General features: G+C 43.2%; 1 protein-coding gene across 9 annotated transcripts in view; it reads left to right on the top strand.

The window, feature by feature from the left end:
• MBOAT1 (membrane bound glycerophospholipid O-acyltransferase 1) overlaps positions 1–18,223 on the top strand; it is a 45,050-nt gene that overhangs the window by 12,015 nt on the left and 14,812 nt on the right. For 4 of the 9 annotated variants that reach the window (XM_035126115.3, XM_088675254.1, XM_088675256.1 and 1 more), the window contains 9 exons: positions 1,612–1,667; positions 3,394–3,448; positions 4,029–4,212; positions 4,865–5,057; positions 8,729–8,832; positions 9,592–9,656; positions 11,577–11,709; positions 13,328–13,479; positions 13,889–16,375. In XM_035126115.3, coding sequence (XP_034982006.3) covers positions 1,612–1,667; positions 3,394–3,448; positions 4,029–4,212; positions 4,865–5,057; positions 8,729–8,832; positions 9,592–9,656; positions 11,577–11,709; positions 13,328–13,479; positions 13,889–14,027 — 1,081 coding nt within the window. In that variant the 3' untranslated portion in view covers positions 14,028–16,375. Of the gene's footprint in view, positions 1–1,611; positions 1,668–3,393; positions 3,449–4,028; positions 4,213–4,864; positions 5,058–8,728; positions 8,833–9,591; positions 9,657–11,576; positions 11,710–13,327; positions 13,480–13,888; positions 16,376–18,223 lie in introns of those variants that run through there. The other 5 variants (XR_015951400.1, XR_015951399.1, XR_015951401.1 and 2 more) reach the window with 3 other exon arrangements.

The following is an 18,223-nucleotide window of genomic DNA, read 5'->3' as shown; positions in this document are numbered from 1 at the left end:
GCATTTAATTCATACTACTACTTCTCTCTGTAACTGCATGTCTTCTCTTATGCCAAGAGGATTGTGTTGGTGAGTCGTTCTCTTCTATGCGTATTCTTAATGTTTCTGAACTTCTCGCGTGTTTGCTTTCAAATGATAACAATAGATGGTGGTTCAGAGGAATAGTCAGTGGCTTCTGATGTGATTGAGCACCCTGATCTGTTTTCAGATTCCTTGCCAGCTGGGGAGCCTTGCCTCTTTTAGGTCTTCACACATAATCAGAAACCTCCTTACTGTCTGTTTCAGATACAGTACGGATTAGTGGGCAATGTTAGTGCTTTTGAATTGTTCACATGTAAACAAACACGGGAAGTCCCACCCCCACAGCACGTCAGTTATATTTTGTTTACAATCGTCTATGTGTTTATGCATGAGGCTCTGAAGCAAGGAACCTCTGCTACTCATTGAGACTCCCCAAACAAGCGAGTGCCCTGCAAATCAGGGTTCTAACTCACAGGGGACCCTCCCAAAGTAGTGGATAACTTCTTTCAGACGTTTGTGCACAAACCTGTGGTCATACAAGTGACTTGTCAGAAGGTGTGGGGTATTCTCCCTCCTGTGTGTGCTTCTGCCCCATTCCTAATTGAGGGTGTGGGTATTTGCACCACACAATGTGTATGAGACTGTTCAGAGCTAGCACATATTATTTACCTATTCCAAATAGCTCTGCTCACCTCCCCAATCTTTCAACACCATTTACAAATATGACTAAGACAATAACAAACATAAGAACACAATGAAGCACTGGAAAGATTGGGAAAAGCATTAAACAACACTACCTGTAAATCAACAAGACACTTTGTTGTATCTCTTTGCCCACTCCAGCAGGAGGTAAGCCACTCTGTTCTATACCATAGTAAGTGTGGAGAACCTCTGACCATCCAAATGTAGCTGAACCACAACTCCCATCATCCTTGACCATTGGCCATGCTTGCTGGGGCTAATGGAAGTTGATGTTCAACAACAACTGGAGGACTAAAGGTTCCCCACACCTGACTTACACTTTCTGAACAGTCTTCAAGCCCTGTAAAGTGTTCATTTAAGTAGTCAAGACCTGATGCATGAAGACCCATTAAGGACAGATTAAGTGCATCCATATTGACTTCATTGTCCTTTAATAGTTTCTTCTTGCCCCATATTTAATTGCATTTCTGTGCATTAAGTGGCAAAGACCTCTGTGAATAATTTTGTCAACTTAAGTGCAGTACACCAAGTTAGGAAATGTGTAATATTTTGCAATAAAAAAGTTAAAATAAGTCATTGTAGTCCAGCGCATGCTTGATTGGAAGTGAGCTATATAGCCTGTTCAGTTGGTCTTATTTGGTATTAAAGTTCATGTGGCAATATGGCATCGTGGATAGAGGGTTGGACTTGAGCCAGGAAACCCAGGTTGACATCCCCATTCAGATTGATAGGACATTGGATGATCTTGCAAAACCTCTCTCTGTTGTGATGTGGATAACTCCCAAGTATGTAGCTTTGAGCTCCTTTAAGCCAGAATGTGAAAATATGTAATCCAATGTTGTAGCATGCAACATGTGATGCACACTGTTTTCCTGTATTTCATTATAGTCCGTTGATGATTGTAATACAGAAGATCACTACCCTTGCCTTCCAAGTGCATGATGGTAAGAAAAGATACAATTTCCAGCCCACAGCCTGTCCACACTAAGGTTTTTCACATCACTGCAATATCTCGCTCATCCTTCTCCCACACAATGCAATTACCAACCTGTCATTCACCCTCCTGTAGGTTATATCCAAGGAAGTCATTGTGTTCATGGATGCTGGCACAATGGAACTTGCTCTCCCTCTCATCCCCCAAATCTGCTCAGGGTTCCCCCCCAACTCATCCAAACAGATTTGGGGAGGTGCAGGGGGAGTAAAGGAACTGGGAGGTTCCATTGCACAGCGAATGTCATTCTGCAAGACAATGGATTCAGCCCTTCCCCTACAATCCCTGCTCTTTTATTTCAATGCTTTCCCAAGCCTACTTCATTAAAGCAAAAAGGAGATTGTGAAGAGCTCCAGAAGGACCTCTTCAAATTGAATGCATGGGGAGGGGGGATGGCAAATTCAGTTCAGTGTAAACAAGTGTGAAATGATGCATGTTGAGGCCAACCCCCCCCTTAACTTCTTATATACGCTCATGGGTTGTGAACTCGCAGCAATGGACCAGGAACGAAACCTTATAATCAGAGTAGATAACTTGATGATGTTGACGCGGGGGGGGGGGGAGGCAAATTCCATGCTAGGGATCATTAGGAAAGGAGTTGGAAAATAAAGCTGCCAATATCAAATGCTCTATGGTGGGAGACCACATTTGGGGTACTGTGTACGGTTCTGGCCATCTCGCCTCAAAATGGGGAAAGGAAAGGGTTGTGCTTGAGGGAAGGTAGCGGCAATGTCACAGAACCATTGCCATGTGGACATGAAGCAACTTCTGTTTAAAGCAAATGCCGGAACTGTACAGTGATACCACAGAAACAAAGGGGCTTCCAGTATCTTCTGCACAGAGCTCTCTAAATATACACTGGCAACCTTTTAGGAAAAGTTGGAAGTTTATGTTGAAATTGCCCAGATATCATCTTTTTGCAGTTAGTCTGGCTGCCTTTGCTTGGAATTAAGAATAGGAAAGGAAAGCTGAAACACCCACACCCACACACCACCTTTTGCTCTGCTGCTTTCTCTATACTTAGAAGAGAATTGAGGCTTCGTAACCAGATCTGCTAAATTCCAGGTTTGTGGTCTAGTATGTAGATCCTGACGGTTGTCATGATTCTCTTGCTTGGTTGCTCTAAGTGACTTCGATAACTAGGTCACATTTATGGAGTGTTCTCGAAGCCACCAACATGAGTCTGACCAAACTGTGGGAGGCAGTGGAAGACAGGAGTGCCTGGCATGCTCTGGTCCATGGGGTCACGAAGAGTTGGACACGACTAAACAACAACAACCTATCTCACATTGCTTCTCAAAAAACATTTGCCCATTAACTGCCCACCCACCCCCGGGTACAGAACTTATTGAAGAGGTGGGAAGGAAGAAAAACTAAAATCATGGAAATAAGGACTTATGCATCTTCCAGAACAACTCAGAAAGCAACATGCATTCATTGCCAACGGCGGAAAATTGTCTGATTGGTGAGGCCCTTTGTGTATGTTTGGAGGTTTCTTAACTTGGTAATAAACTGATGTAAGAAAGTAGGCCATGGAGAAGAGGCCAAGAATAAATGTGTGAAAACACAGTGTTTGTTAATATACTTGCTAACACTAGCAGCATATTTGACAATTATATGTACCACCCCCATCCTCCTCCAACATGTGATTTGATTCTTGTGTCACTTATTCTTGCTAGGAATAGGCCGGAAAGCTGAAGAACTAACTGCTGAACAAAACCTGCTTGCTATAAAGTAAGAAAGCATCTCTTTTACTGAACTGTCCCCCCCCCAAAAAAAAACACACCCCTGGATTGTATTGTTTCTGTGTGTTTATATAGAATAGCTTAAGTGGAAGTTTTCATTGTGTGGCTTAATATGCAGGAGTTCTTCCGAGTTAACAAATATGTGTAGCTTTTTTTTGAAAAACAACAACAACACTGATTGATGTGGCAATAGGATGGAATTAATTTATAAATGAGCACATACAAAACTGACATAGACCAGAAATAGACCCATCCATCCATGCCTAGTAAAGGCTTTGATCATGGATCTCCTGTGTCACATCCAGTTTGCGTCTTGTGTATATATTATTTTGTTGTCTTTGAGTAAAGACAGACTGATCTGGAAGTGGCTTGGAACACATGCCTACTGCCCTGAAAACAAGCACATGGAAATCCAGTGACTTTGTGTTCAACCAAACTTCCTCCACGCTCAGAATTGCTCCCCAGTGAGGAAATACCATAATACTTTTAATGGAGTAAACCATCTACGCTTCCCCCACATTTTTAAAAAATCAGATTTTAAAATAATTATTGTGTGGTTGTTTTGGTAGAACAAGACCTTCATTACTGGAATATCTGAGCTATCAGCTCAACTTCCTGAGTATCATAGCTGGCCCATGCAGCAATTTCAAGGACTACATAGCCTTCATCGAAGGGAGACATGTGCAGATGAAGCTATCAGAAATCAGCTGGAAGCAGAAAGGTCATGATGGACTCCCTGATCCTTCTCCAGTGGTAGGTTGTAAAGTACTAAGAACTTACTTTCAAACTCTTCAGTCGTTTTGCAGCTGCTGCTGCTGTAGTTAAATACTGTTTAATTTCATCTCTTCAGCTGCTCAATAGGATGGGACATAAATTCAAATAATATATTTTCAACTTTACTCCTTTGTGTAAGTTTGGGGCAGCTTTCAACATTTTGATAATCTTCTCCTCCATAACTTTTCCCTGCAAGCTTCTTACTTGCCTTGTGATTAGTCTAGGGGTTAAACATGAACCACTCCATTTTTGTGCTACCAGTACCTCTTTGCAAAATAGTAAGTGTAAGCAATGGGTGATACAGTGGTACTTCTGGTTACGAACTTAATTCGTTCCAGAGGTCTGTTCTTAACCTGAAACTGTTCTTAACCTGAGGTACCACTTTAGCTAATGGGGCCTCCTGCTGCCGCTGCACAATTTCTGTTCTCATCCTGAAGCAAAGTTCTTAACCCGAGGTACTACTTCCGGGTTAGTGGAGTCTGTAACCCGAAGTGTTTGTAGCCCGAGGTGTTTGTAGCCCGAGGTACCACTGTACTTTTCATTGGCCAGTTACCTCTGAGTATTTTATAGGGGAGAAACATTTTGCCTTCTCCCACCACTGATGGCACAAATGTTTTTTTCCTTCTTCTAGGGAGCTGTGCTGCGCAAACTTTCCATCACACTTGTATCCTTGCTTTTGTTCCTGACCCTTACGAAGAGCTTCCCGGCGACTTATATTGTAGATAACCAGTTCATCAGCAAGGCTTCGTTCTGGTCCAGACTTGGGTTCCTATATGTTGCCATGCAAGCTTCAAAGCCAAAATACTACTTTGCATGGACACTCGGTAAGGTTGACATACTGCTTCTTCTTTTTAAAATGTATACACACTCTTGAGGTTGAAGTGGTGTTTCTTTTCATACATTCGGATAGCATGGCTATATCAACGCATATAAACTCATGGAACAAGTGTGATGAATTGCTACCCTTACTGCTGGGGTATTGGTGATAGAAGTAGTCATGGGAGGGGTGCCAGGAACTGCTAGGAAAATAGCTCACCCGCCACAAGCTTCTGTGCCAGACAGAACAATCCCCCTTCTCCATGTGCTGTTCTGTGGGTTCTCCCAACCCTACTCCCAAGTCAAGAAGGGGCGTGCGGGGGGAGGAGAGAGGGAGAAAGTCCCGTTGCACTAGTGGGAGCCCCTGCACTGGCTTCTGCTAGTGGGGCTCATTTGTTGAATCCCATTCTTTGTTTCTAACCTGCCCTATATCTCGGGGCCGGCTACAATCCATATATTGACAATACCATATACAACCATAAAATCACAACAATCTGAAGGGAGGGCATTACATAGAACCATAGAACTGTAGAGTTGTAAAGGACCCTGAGGGTCATCTAGTTCAAGCCCCACAGGCAATGCAATTTGAAACCATCCTGGACACTGCTTAGCTTTGCAAATGTGCTAGCAGTTTCATTGCTGCAGCACTACATAGCTAGACGTTTCAGAAGCCCCCCCCCCCCCACAACAGATTTCATGATCAGAAATTGTGATTAGAGAGACACAAATGTTGACCAATCTGAGCAAAATGTAAAGAATATAAGGCATGGCAAAGTCCCAATATATGGGACGTATCTCAAGAATTATTGTTCTTTAGGCATGCTTACATTCTCTAGACTGTCCCTTCCTTTTTCAGTTCACTAGAATGCCATATATCACTATTCTGGGTAAGGATGGCGGGGGACTTAGATTAAATTCACATTTAAAAGCAAACTTGCTGAATTTGCACTTTCTGGGACAATTCATAAACACAGCCATCCTTTGAAATCGCCACTTCTCTGAATTCTGCAGTACAGTACTGTTCTCCCTTCAAGTAATGCGCATCAAAAAACGCATGCGCTAGGATAAAGTGTGCATAAAAAGGCCTATCATAGTGAAAATAGCATACAAAAATGCATTACTTTAGGAAACATGGATTTGCAAAAATGTATGTATTAGGAGAAACGTGCAGTAAAATACAGTACTATTGAATTTTCATAAGGACTTCTTTCAATTAATTTTGCAAGTTGATGGCATAATGTGGAGAACCAAATTTAAAGACTGGAAAAAGGGTAACCGAGAGAGACTGAAATTGACAAATTGACACCCATCCCTAATTCCCTGTCACCCAGCCCCTCTACTTTCTAAAGCAAGGGACATCTGCCTCTTCCCACCCACAATTCCACCTGTGTAGTCCACACCAGAGCTGTCCCACAGGCAGAGTGCAGTGCAGCACAGAAAGGTTTGTGCAGAGTGCTTTATTACTCATGCAAGTGGATGATACCCACAGTAGTGCCTTGAGGGAAAGGTGAGCTGCAGGTTAATCCACACACTGCTGTGCCCAGAGCAGGGTGCCTCCAACAAGACGAGCCAAGCATCTTCATTCTTCCCTGCTGCGGGTATGACACAAGGAACTAAGTTTGCATTTTCACTTTTACTAGAGTTCCTCCAAGCCAACATTTATAGCAGTGTTTATGTAATCTAAAGGTTCTGGTCATGGTAACCTCTGAATGAAGCTGGAAAAATAGAAAAGCTTATGTATGTAAAAAAGAAAATGTGTTACATAAGCAATATAGGTTATTAGACGGCATTGGAGAATAGCTGCTTAAGTTGGAAATAAAAATGTAGAATTGGGTGTCTGGAACAACCAGGGCTGTAACCAACATTTTGCCTTGCATTGTGGTTTTTTGGGGACAGCAGCGGTCTCTTCTGAATGGCAGTGGCCGAGACTTCTCCTTTTTCTTCATCTTGGACGCCAAAATATCATTTGGGCAGCAGTGGCCTCTCCTCGCTTTCTTAACAACTTTTATCTAGTGACACAGAATAGCCTGTTGATCAAATAAAGCTGCTGCTAAGCAGTTCTTGCTTGTGAAGTAGGACAGGCATGCTTTTGTGCGAGAGTCAATTACTGAATTCTCTGCTCATGAAAGGGAGGGGGGAGAGATAAGTTCATTTTTGTCCTAATGTTAACTGCTGAACTTTAGTTGGAATCGAAACTAAGAAGCCAGTCTTTAAAAGTGCTCTGCTATCGCAAGCTCCAGTGAAGTGGCTTTAATCAGTGGGCGATCAGAGCTTTGAAGTTGCTTCTTCGGAAGCAGAGATGCTGTAGCAGAAGTCGATAATCTTCTTCTTTGGTGATCACTTGTAGCTGAGTAAGATTGTCTTCCATAAACACGGTTGGAACAGTGAGAGAAGGTCACCCGCCGCATCATCACCTTGTCGTGGTGAGTGGGCTTGCACGTTCCTATGACCCTTGCGAGCGAAGCCGTTGGGAGTCTCGTACTCCCAGCAGGGTCACAGGTCAAAGGGGAGGAGCTAGACAAAGAATGACCCAAGAAGTCCTCAACGGCAGAACAAGCAGTGTGTTACAACAGCTGTGAAGGCGGATGAAGGCTGCAGCGGATAAGAATCTACCAGTTGTGATACTCGTGCCATCAGAATAGAGCCTGACTGTGAAGACTGTGCATTGATCAGCGTGCACTGATCTACACACATAAAACAAATTCATGCACAGGCGTCTTCCAAAAAAAGAAGTCTGTAATATTGGGTTCATGACTGTAGTGCCAAATTCATGGAGGGTAAGGCTGTCTATGGCTACTAGCTATGATGGCTATGCTCTGCCTCCACAGTTGAAGAAGTAATGCTTCTGAATACCAGGCTGCTGGAAACCACAGAGTGTGGGGTGGGGAGCAGGTCCCGCTTGCAGTTTTCCCACGGGCATCTGGTTGGCCAATATGCAGGCAGGACGCTGCACAAGATTGGCCGTTGTCCTGATCCAAGAGGCTCTTCATATGTTCTTGCATTACAGTCATAATTTCTAAATAAAGTGGGATGAGTTTCTAAATGAAATGTCACTGGTCCAGACTAAGTAACTTGAACTTTTGCTTGCAACCAAAGGGACTCAACTTCATAATTGTTACCTTTCTGCATTGATTTCAGTGGGACCCAACTTATTTATTCTGGATTCAATCCATTATGTTCTTCTTACACAGGTAGTCATTTTAGTAACTGACATTTTATGCAGTACTCTTATGAAATTGCGGCTTCTGCTCCAGTGAACAGTGCTTATGCTGGTAGAGCATGAGACTCTTAATCTCAGGGCCATGGGTTCAAGCCCCACACTGAGCAAAAGATTCATGCATTGCAGGGGGTTGGACTAGGTGGCCCTCATGGTCCCTTCCGACTCTACAGTTCTGTGGTTCTGCGACTAGTTCCAAATACCCAAAGAGGCTTTGAAGCTCCTGTTATTTTTAAAAAATAAATCTTAGTATGTGGCATGGAGAGATCAAACAGCAGCTCTCCATGCCTCAAAGGAAGGCTCTTTTAAACCAAGAGGAATTTCATATGGCATTGTAGTTTCTTTGTGGTATGTGTGTGTGTGTTGGAATTAAGGGTCCCACTGGTCACGCCAAAGTCCTTGGGCATGCATAAAACAGGTCTTTGGATTTCAGCCTAAGACTCTTGTTTTTTGCAATTACAGCAGATGCAGTCAACAATGCAGCGGGCTATGGTTTCAGTGGTGTTGACAAAACAGGCAATTTCCACTGGGACCTTCTGTCTAATTTGAATATCAGGAACATCGAGGTAAGTTTAAAAGAAAACATCATGAGAAAGGAATAACATGAGCCTGATAAGATAATTACATCCAGTGAAAAATTAGTATTGCTACACAGATATGCATGCAAACAGAATTTATTTTGTATTTTAGATGATCAGAAACATTTTTGGTGTGTGTATTAAATTTTAAAAATGTAAAACCACAAATAAGTCGCTGCTGCTGCTGCTGCTGCTGCTGCTGCTTTTAAATAGAAACTCATGACCATGTCTTACCCTTGGCTTGTTAACGTGAAGAATTTGAACTCAAATATCTGACATTTTCAGCAAGGGCTTCTTGTTATGCACAGTTCTGTTGTAAAAAGCAGTAATCTTACCCTTCACATAAAAAAATTATACTGATAAATTCTCTACAAGGGATTATTATTTTAAATGAAATATGGATTGTGAGAATCCATGCAGTTTAAGGATGGATTCTGATCCTAACTTAGTAGTAAAGCCCACTGAATTTAATAGGCATGGTTAGGATTGTGCTGTAAAACAAACAATAGCCTCTGGATTTACAATCTAGGGTTTTGCTGGTATAAAAAGGTTGTGCTTCTTATCTTTTAAAATAAATTGCAAACCTCAACTCTGTGTACTACTTAAGATAAATTACAGACTTCAAAGTTCTAGGGTGGTGAAAGAAGCACAGGCAAAGCATTTGAATCCAATAGGTGAGGATGAGTTGGACTGACATTTTTAACATGAACGCAGACCAGTAATGTGCGGGGCTTTCCTCTTTCCTAGATGGCAACGAGTTTTAAAATGTATGTAGAAAACTGGAATATCCAAACCACTGCCTGGCTCAAACGGTAAGAGCAATGTACTCGAGCTGCTTTTACACTACTTTGATAATCCTCCCCATCTGGCCATACATTTAACATTTGTCACTGAAGCCTATCTCTACACTAAGGGCTCGTCCCTCTATCACAGGGCTGAGCGGTTTCCCCCTTGCCCCACTCCTTTCCTAGGGAAAAATTCACTCTTTAGCTCTAAATCGGTGCAAACGTCAATCCGGGAGAAACCCGAATTGCTGTTTGCTCCAATTAAGTGTTAAAGAAAGAGCAGCTTCCTCAGGGGAAAAGCAGCGGGACAAGAGCAACTGTGAATAAGCCCTTAATCTTTCCGTCAGCTATGGGAGACATCCAATGACATGTGCAATGGGACTTTCAGCTTCTCTTTCTCCCTGCCGTACACCCTCATAATCAGCTCCAGGGGGTCCCCTAAGTTTCAGAACAGATTGAGGAGGGGATGCAGGGGGAAGAAAAAGAGACAGTGCTGTTGCACTACTTGGACCTTCCCCTGTATGTTTTTCTAGGACTCCAATAATGTTAGATAAGACGTGTGTCCTTCACTGGGCACTCCTAGCTAGGTCAGGTAGGAAGCTACACCCATCGGCTCCTTCCTGCTGGTGCCACCCTTGCATGTGAAATTGCTTCTTCAAGGAGTCCTAGCAGGCCTGCTCACTTACCATTATTGGAAACTGGTTAATACCTCATTGTGTGGTCAGGCATTTGATTTTGTTGCTATCCAAACTGGTTGCTGATGTGGTGGTTTAAGGTTTTAATTTTCATGTTGTGGTTTTAAATTGTAAGATATCTCAGGGTGCCTTTTCAGATCTGTTAGGCAAGATATAAAATTAAAATTACGGTAATGCTTTGTTTATATCAGCTTGGGCTGCTGTCACCACTGCTTTCTGTGTGCCTGAGTTAAATAGGTTGAATTTTTACATCAATCCCCCCCCCAACAAAGCCTTTATTTCCCCCCCTCTCTCATTGCACAATAGAGTGTCAGAGTGGTTTTGTTAATTCGGAAAGTGATTAATTCTGATTCCGCATGCCTGCAGACGCACAACAAAATTCCTTCCCATGGAAAATAGTTCTATTCAGTAATATACAGTATTGTTTGCCATGTATAAAACCTGTTTGGATTTCTACAAGTCACACTCATGACTTACATTTAAAAACATAATCAGAAAGTGTGTGTGTGTGTGTGTGTGTTTCTGCTGCTGCTGCTGCAAAAATAAAATAAAATTCTATACATGCCAAAAATCTAGAAACTTGTCATCAATACTTCTTTTGAATTTCTCTCCCCCCAACCCCCAAAAAACACTTCATTGAGTTAAAGCAAGGAAAGTGTGTCAAACTATAAGGAATTCAAATGGGAGTTTTTTGTCTGGAAAGTAAATGTTCTGCCTGCCTATGGACTAATGCTTTTTAAATGTAAGATGCCCTTTAAGATGTCTCTAGATATGAAAATCTGGGGTAGAGAAATGACAGCATTATAAGATCCGAAGATTTACTGCCATGAAACCAGGTTTCGCTAGTTGAAGCGTGTCTTGTCCTTAATCAGAAGCGACTCGCCCATTGGGGCGGAGCTGCAACAAGGTGCTTCCCAGCAGTGGGGCTCCTGCTGCTAGTTACTAGGAGGGGCAAGGGGTCAGGGAGGTCTGCCTGGCACAGTGGCAAAAGTGTTGCATTGTCCCTGTCAGCGCCCCCACACCAAGCTGACCTCTCTGCCGCCTCACCCCTGGCCACCTCCCAACAAGTGGTAGCGACCCCTCTGCCGGGAAGCTAAAGTTGCTGCTTCTCCATTCTGGGGAAGCCAATTTTGTCCTCTCGTATAAGTATGCTTTTGAAATGCCTGCCTTCTGGCGTAGTTATGAAGTCAGCTTCGAAAGTGTTTGAGATGCAATCCACATGCTGTTATCTTGGTTTTGTTTTTCTTCCCAGTGTGTGCTACGATAGAGCTCCGCAGTACCCTACAGCTTTAACGTTCCTTCTGTCAGCTGTTTGGCATGGCGTTTACCCCGGATATTATTTTACATTTGTCACTGGGATCTTTATGACACTAGCAGCCAGAGCAGTATGTATCTCCTTTCCATATTTTTTTTTTAAAATGGGTGCAATCTGAAATGTAACTACAGTGGTACCTCAGTTTACAATCACAATTGGAGAAGTGTGCATGCACACGAAAGCTCATACCAAAATAAAAACTTAGTTGGTCTTTAAGGTGCTACTGAAGGAATTTTTTTATTTTACTTCGATCCAGACCAACACGGCTACCTACCTGTAACCAGAACAATTGGTTCCGGAAGTCTGTACTTAAAATGAAGCGTACTTAACCTGAAGTGAACTTTCCCATTGAAAGAAATGGAAAGTGGATTAATCCATTCCAGACGATGAAAAACACCCCCTCAAACAGCAATTTAACACGAATTTAACTGTCTAATGAGACCATTGAGCCATAAAATGAAGGCAATAATCAATGTGTTGTACTATAAAATAAATCAGACAGTATTTTAGGTGAATTTAACATTTATTTCTTACCTGGGCTGATGATAGTCCTTGTTTGGATGGGGGCTCAGGGTCCTCTTCCACAATCACAATGCCTTCGCGGAAGGCACCGGAGCATCCAATGCCTTCGCAGAGGCCTCCGGAAACCTCAGAAACCTTGGTTTACTTACTTCTGGGTTACAATCGTTCGTAAACCGAAAATTCGTAAACCGAGGTGTTCGTAAACTGTGGTTCCACTGTATTCACACTCTATTCTCTTCAGGTCATTGGAACGGGGTTGTGGGCATGAATCCTATTGGTTGTCAGAGTTTTCTCTCGAATATACCGACCTGCCTCTGCCTGAAACCCCACGTTTTCTGAGCTATCTCACACTTGACCTATTTATGGGCCATGCTTGCTATCCCTGCCCCCATTGCCAACCTCCCACCACTCTCCGTGTGTTGGGTGGGGTGGAGATCTCAAGCAGGGAGCCCGCTGCATTCATGTAGGCTTATCATGCCTGGTTATAAATGTGTGTACAGAGACTCCCTGCTTCAGACCCCACCCCTACACATAGTAGATTGAAGGACCAGTCGGGGTGCAAAGGCATGATTGTAATTGTTGATGGGAAGATAGCCAAAAGGAAAAGGAAATTCGCTTCCTGGAAATCATATATCATCACCATGTTCCTACCACATACACAAAAAATGACAGCAGTGTCTGCTAAAGAATCAGAAACTTGAGAAGGATTTGACTGCAGTTCCTGGTAGTTGTGGTAGCTTAGATGGTTCCCCTCTCTTTCTCGTCTCTCCTGTGACTGCTCCTGGACATTTATGTAAGCTTGGTATTCTGCTTTGACTGTACAATTTGGGGTGGTGGGTGTGCATTTGTTTGTATGCTAATTATTGCATTGGCTTTGGCCTTTCGAGGTGTCTTTTACTGAATCTTTGTACTTCACAGGGCAATCCTATGCATGCCTGCTAGGAAATATGTGTGTATAGGACTGCAGCCTTAGCCACTTCTTCCAGTTCTGTGCAGCTGCTGTTCTCCTCAGTTTCTTGCTGAGACACTTCTTTCTTATTTAGTGAGAGGAAAGAAGAAACCAAATATTCCTTATTGGTATACCAGACCACATCATGATTAAGTGGGTAGGACAGAAGCCATTATGTGAAGATTGCTTTTAAACTTTTTTTTGGCCTTTTTTAAAGGTCAGGAACAATTTCCGGCATTTCTTCGTCTCCCCAAAGCCTCTCAAAACGGGCTATGACATTGTGACCTGGGTGGTAACTCAGCTCTCTGTCTGCTATACCGTTGCACCATTTGTTCTGCTAGCTGTTGAGCCTACAATTAAATTATACAAGTAAGTCACCACCTATTATTACAGCTGTTTTTTTAAAAAAAAATATTGGGGTTGCATCAGGCCATAGCTTTTTCAGCTTTGCCAGCCTTTAGTAGGATGTGGTGAAAATTTAAAACTGAACTCTTGATGGAGTGTAGACTTATTAAATCTCCAGCTCAGGGCCCAAACATACAAGGTTAGGTTGGGCAGATAGACCAGGGCAATTTCTAGAAATCTCGACTTACTGCTTTGAGAGGCATAATGGTCTGCTCCCCTTTTCAAAATATTTTGCTTTAGTGGTCCAGGAAGAGCTACAACCCAATATGTTGCATCTCAGTGAAAAACAATCACTACTCATCATTATAGGTTGTTTTAACGTGACTTCCACTTGCTTTATATTCCTTGCTACTTCTTTCTTTGTCCCTTACAGGTCACTGTACTTTCATATGCACATTTTATGTGTACTTGTGTTGCTGGTCTTGCCAATCAGATCTCAAAAACACATGAAAAGGCAACAGCTTCCCATTCAAGGCACGCACAACTCTGACATAAATGAGAAAGCAAAATGATACCTCAAAAGGGAATCATCGCTCCTCTTCTGTGAGCTGGAAAAATGGGTACGAGCAATATATCATTGCAGTGGCTTAATTTAAGAAACTTTTTAAATGGACAGAAAGGAAATGGACTGATTAGCAGTTAAGACTTGTTACTGGATGTTTACATCCTTGATGGGTGAAGATAATATATTTTTTGTAAACTAAAGAGAATAATGGAGTGTCTTTAATGTATTTAAATTCTTGCACACGTCTATCATCTCTTAAAGTGAAATTAATTATCCAGTGCTTCTGAGATGTAGGGGAAAGATAATCATTGGGGGTTAGCTGTCATGGACTGGCTAGATGCAGAGGAGTGGTGGCGGGCACTAGCTGGGGAACCCCCAAGGAAACCCCCAGTAGAAGAAGGCTCAGAGTGAGGGTCTGGTGGTGGGATGACAGTGAGTGGTCAGAGGAAGAAGAGGGAGCAGACTGGGGGGAGGAGGTGTCGGAAGTTTAGTGAGCAGGGAGAGGCCATGGCAGAGACAAGTCCTGAGTCAGAGGCAGGAAAGGAGGCTCAAGAGGAGGCGGGGGGGCAAGAGGCAGTGATCAGGCAGGCTGCTGAAGAAGCCAGGGAGTCTCCCCCCCGCCCCCAATCTCCCAGAACACAAAGAGGAATGAAGAGGGCAGAGCAAAGAGAGACAAGATGAATGAGTTTCAGGTTGCTTGGGAAGGTCCCAGGGGAGGAGGATAATTGGGCAAATGTGGGAAGACCTTCACTCCCCACAACTGCCTCATTCAGGCAAGATCTACTGGGAAGAGTTGCCGTCCTGACTCAACCTGAGCTGTTTTTTATTTCTTTGTATGAAACGTTAACTTCACTGACATCTTGTGAGTTATTGCTGACCTGACCCTGACGCCCACCTTGACATTAGCAGATGGGGGTGCCCTAAGATTCAGAATGTTTTTCTTCCCCCACCCCCACATAAAACAATTAAAGGGAAAAAGTAAGTTGTAGTGTGTGCCTGTCATTCCCAAATGATGGGTTGCAAGGAATTTCATGGGTGGGTTTCCTGAATGCACCAAAAGCTGCAAAGGATTTGTGATTCATGGCCAACAGGTGTGGGGACCAGTAGGCCCACACAGACAGTACATCCCTGCAAAAAGGAAACTTACATGGGTGGGTCCTGTTTGGTAAAATGTTTTAAGAACCATTAACCTAGAACAAACGAAGTGCATGCTGAGTGATTGGAAATAGGCATTAGGAAAGGGAAGACCATGGAGCAGGTTGGCTGTGGTTGCCCATACAGATGTCAAATCAGGTACAGACTGTCTGAGGTGAGAAATGTGGACTAGACAGAGTTTGAAAAAGAATTACAGGCTTTTCCAGAACATTTCCTGTTTGACCTGTTTTCTATGCTAAGCTTGGGTGATTTTTCTCTCCCCCCCCCACTGCCACTGAACTCCATAATCTTTTCCTGATACTACAAAGTTTTCAAATGTTGCCTGCATTCATTATTTCATGATAGCGTTTGCCGAACGAAGATAAATTACTTTGGCACTTGGAAAATAACTCAGGGAACTTGGTGCAAAGCACTTGACTTAACCTTTTCGGAATATGCTTCCTAATATTCAAAACGATGCTTTTAGGTTTTTAAAACGTAAATGGTTAATCCCTGTTCTTTCCATTTTTAAATAATATGTTTTCTTTATGAAGGGAACGGGATAAATTAAAAAATGGAACTGATGCAAACCTAGCCCTGTAAGTTTGCTTCCTTGTCACCTGCCTACTCTTAGCTCATAAGTGCTTCTCTCTGTCTTCCCACCTTGTCACCTATAACCTATCCCAATTCAGAAAGCCTACTGAGCCTCAAGGATGGAGTGCCCTAGTAGTGAAAGACATGGGTGTTGCACCTGTCTACTACTTAGGCGCAATGATAATCTTTTTGCCCACGTGGGTTCCACATTGCATCCACCCTTCTGTTCTTTTAAAGTCCTGTTTGGCTACATGCTTCAGAGCTGAATTTGCTTTGATAGCTTTTTTTGTTTTGTTTTACAGTGGGAAAGGTATTAAAACGCTGTATAAAGTTGAGGGATGAAAAAACGCTTTCCAGTTTCTGGTTGGAAAGGCGAGGGGAAGCTCTGATCTTAATGAGCTGGACTTTTCCAAATCAAATGATCAATGTGAGAGTCACATTTAATAACCTTTTAAAAGGCAGAATGCCTTGGGAACCAATGTTGCTGCCGTCTGTTATCACTTAATTGCTGTTTGGTCATATTATGTATTTATTTTAGACATTTTCACCCTGTTCTGCAATCCAGGGATTCTAAGCGCAAATCTTTGTACAGCTTTTTAAAATAAATAATTTTTAAAAAAATCCAAAGAGCATTTTTTTGAATTATTTATGCCCCATCCTTCCATTATAAGAACACTCAAGGTGGATCACAATATGTCAGGGGGACTTCTTACAGGGACCCTCCCCCAGTCATCCTGACCAGCACTTTGCCCAGTGACAGCACTAGCAGCGGGTCAGGCGGAGGGAATGGAGAGGGGGCTCTCAGACGTGTCAGAGCCTAGGCACTGACCCAGCTGGCCAGAGGAGGAAGGACAGCTCAGTGAGGTGCTGGCGCCTCTGTAACGCTCCAGCCAAAGGACGGGAGAAGGAATGCAGCCCCTTCCGCCCCCCGAATTGAGGCGCGTGCCCACACGCAGGGCTAGGCGCTTTGGGGTGCCCAGGCTTTTATGCTGGTCCAAGACGCGAAGGAAGCCATTGCTGGGTTCTGAATTGGACTAGGCAGTCATGTTTTCTGATATCTCTGCACTGTAAATAATATGCAATAAAACTCTGAAAGAGCGGACTGGAGCGTCTTTACTCGAGAGTAGCCGCAACAATCCCCTGACACAATATATGAAAAATAATCGAAAAGGCAGCAACAGAATAATTAGCAAAACCACGTGGCCTTCCTCGAGATCTAAGATTCTCAAGAGTAGAACTTAAGCCATGCTCATTAATTTCAGTGAGTCTACTCTCAGCAAACCTTAGTTGACTTCCCCCCCCACCCCACCGTGGCCTGGTCTCTGCTTCCTTTCTGTTGCAGGTGCAGTCTGCCTATGAACTCACCAGTTTCATTTATGTCTCCTGGCTACTGGCTGTTAATAGACAGCAAATTTATTTGATTTGTCAGATCCTTTTAAAAGGCGATCTGTCTAAATGCCACAAGTTTAAAAAGCTTCCCTTTCAAAAATGTGACTTCTCACATATTGAGGGGAAAGAGCCAGCTTAAAAAATGGCATATAGTACTGGTGACATCTAGTGGCCACCGCTGTACATTTGTCTAATCTACGTTTAGTTTTTATTTTTGCAAGAGGGCAGGGAACTGGCAGTCTTCCAGATGTTTAGATTCATAGAATTGTAGAGTTGGAAGGGATCACAAGGGTCATCTAGCCCAACCTCCTGCAATGCAGGAACCTTTTGTCAAACACAGGGCTTGAACCCATGAACAGAGATTAAGAGTCTCATGCTCTACTAACTGAGCTTCTATTGGGCTTGGTCTCCCATCATCGTTGGCCCAGATTTCACTGCCATGGATAAAGGAAATGCTTCTGTTTTTGTGTGGTTGGGAAGCAACTGCAGCGACTCTGAGAAGGGCGTGGAAAAGCAGTAAAGGAACACAACTTTCTGCTTGTCAGCCAGCAAATTCTATTGTCACGAGTTTCTGCTCTTTCCCCCCCTTTGGATCGACAAATCTCAGGGAGGGAAACTGGATTTATCCCCAGGAGTTGCCAGTTGCTGACCCCTAAAACAAAATTGAAGGACTCAAAATCATTCTTGGCAAGGGTAGTTTCAGGCTTCACCCTTTTACCCTGTTTGGATTTGAGCACATTTCCAACACAGAAAGGTGAAAGCATTTGGGGGTTTTTAAGTTTGGAGAAAAAGATAACTTAAGGCTGGGATGTGATACAATCTAGTTGAGATTCCTGCATTTGCAGGGGGTTGGACTAGATGACCCTCGGGGGTACCTCCCAGCTCTAAAATTCTGCGATTCTATGCTAGAAGTTCATAACATTATTAGCAGAGTCGGGAAAGAAGGGACAGAGGGAAACTCGTCCAGCTTTTGCTCTTGCTCCCACATTTTGATACTGGCTGCACAATTCCAGAGGAACCTAGGAAATTGCCTTTTACTGAGACAGCTGGTCTGTCTAGCCCAATCTTGTCAACACTGGCAGCAGC

This window comes from Zootoca vivipara, chromosome 8 (genome assembly GCF_965207765.1).
Source record: "Zootoca vivipara chromosome 8, rZooViv2.hap1.1, whole genome shotgun sequence".
NCBI lineage: Eukaryota > Metazoa > Chordata > Lepidosauria > Squamata > Lacertidae > Zootoca > Zootoca vivipara.
Note: the sequence above shows the minus strand (reverse complement) of the source record. Positions and strands in the feature narration are given on the sequence as shown.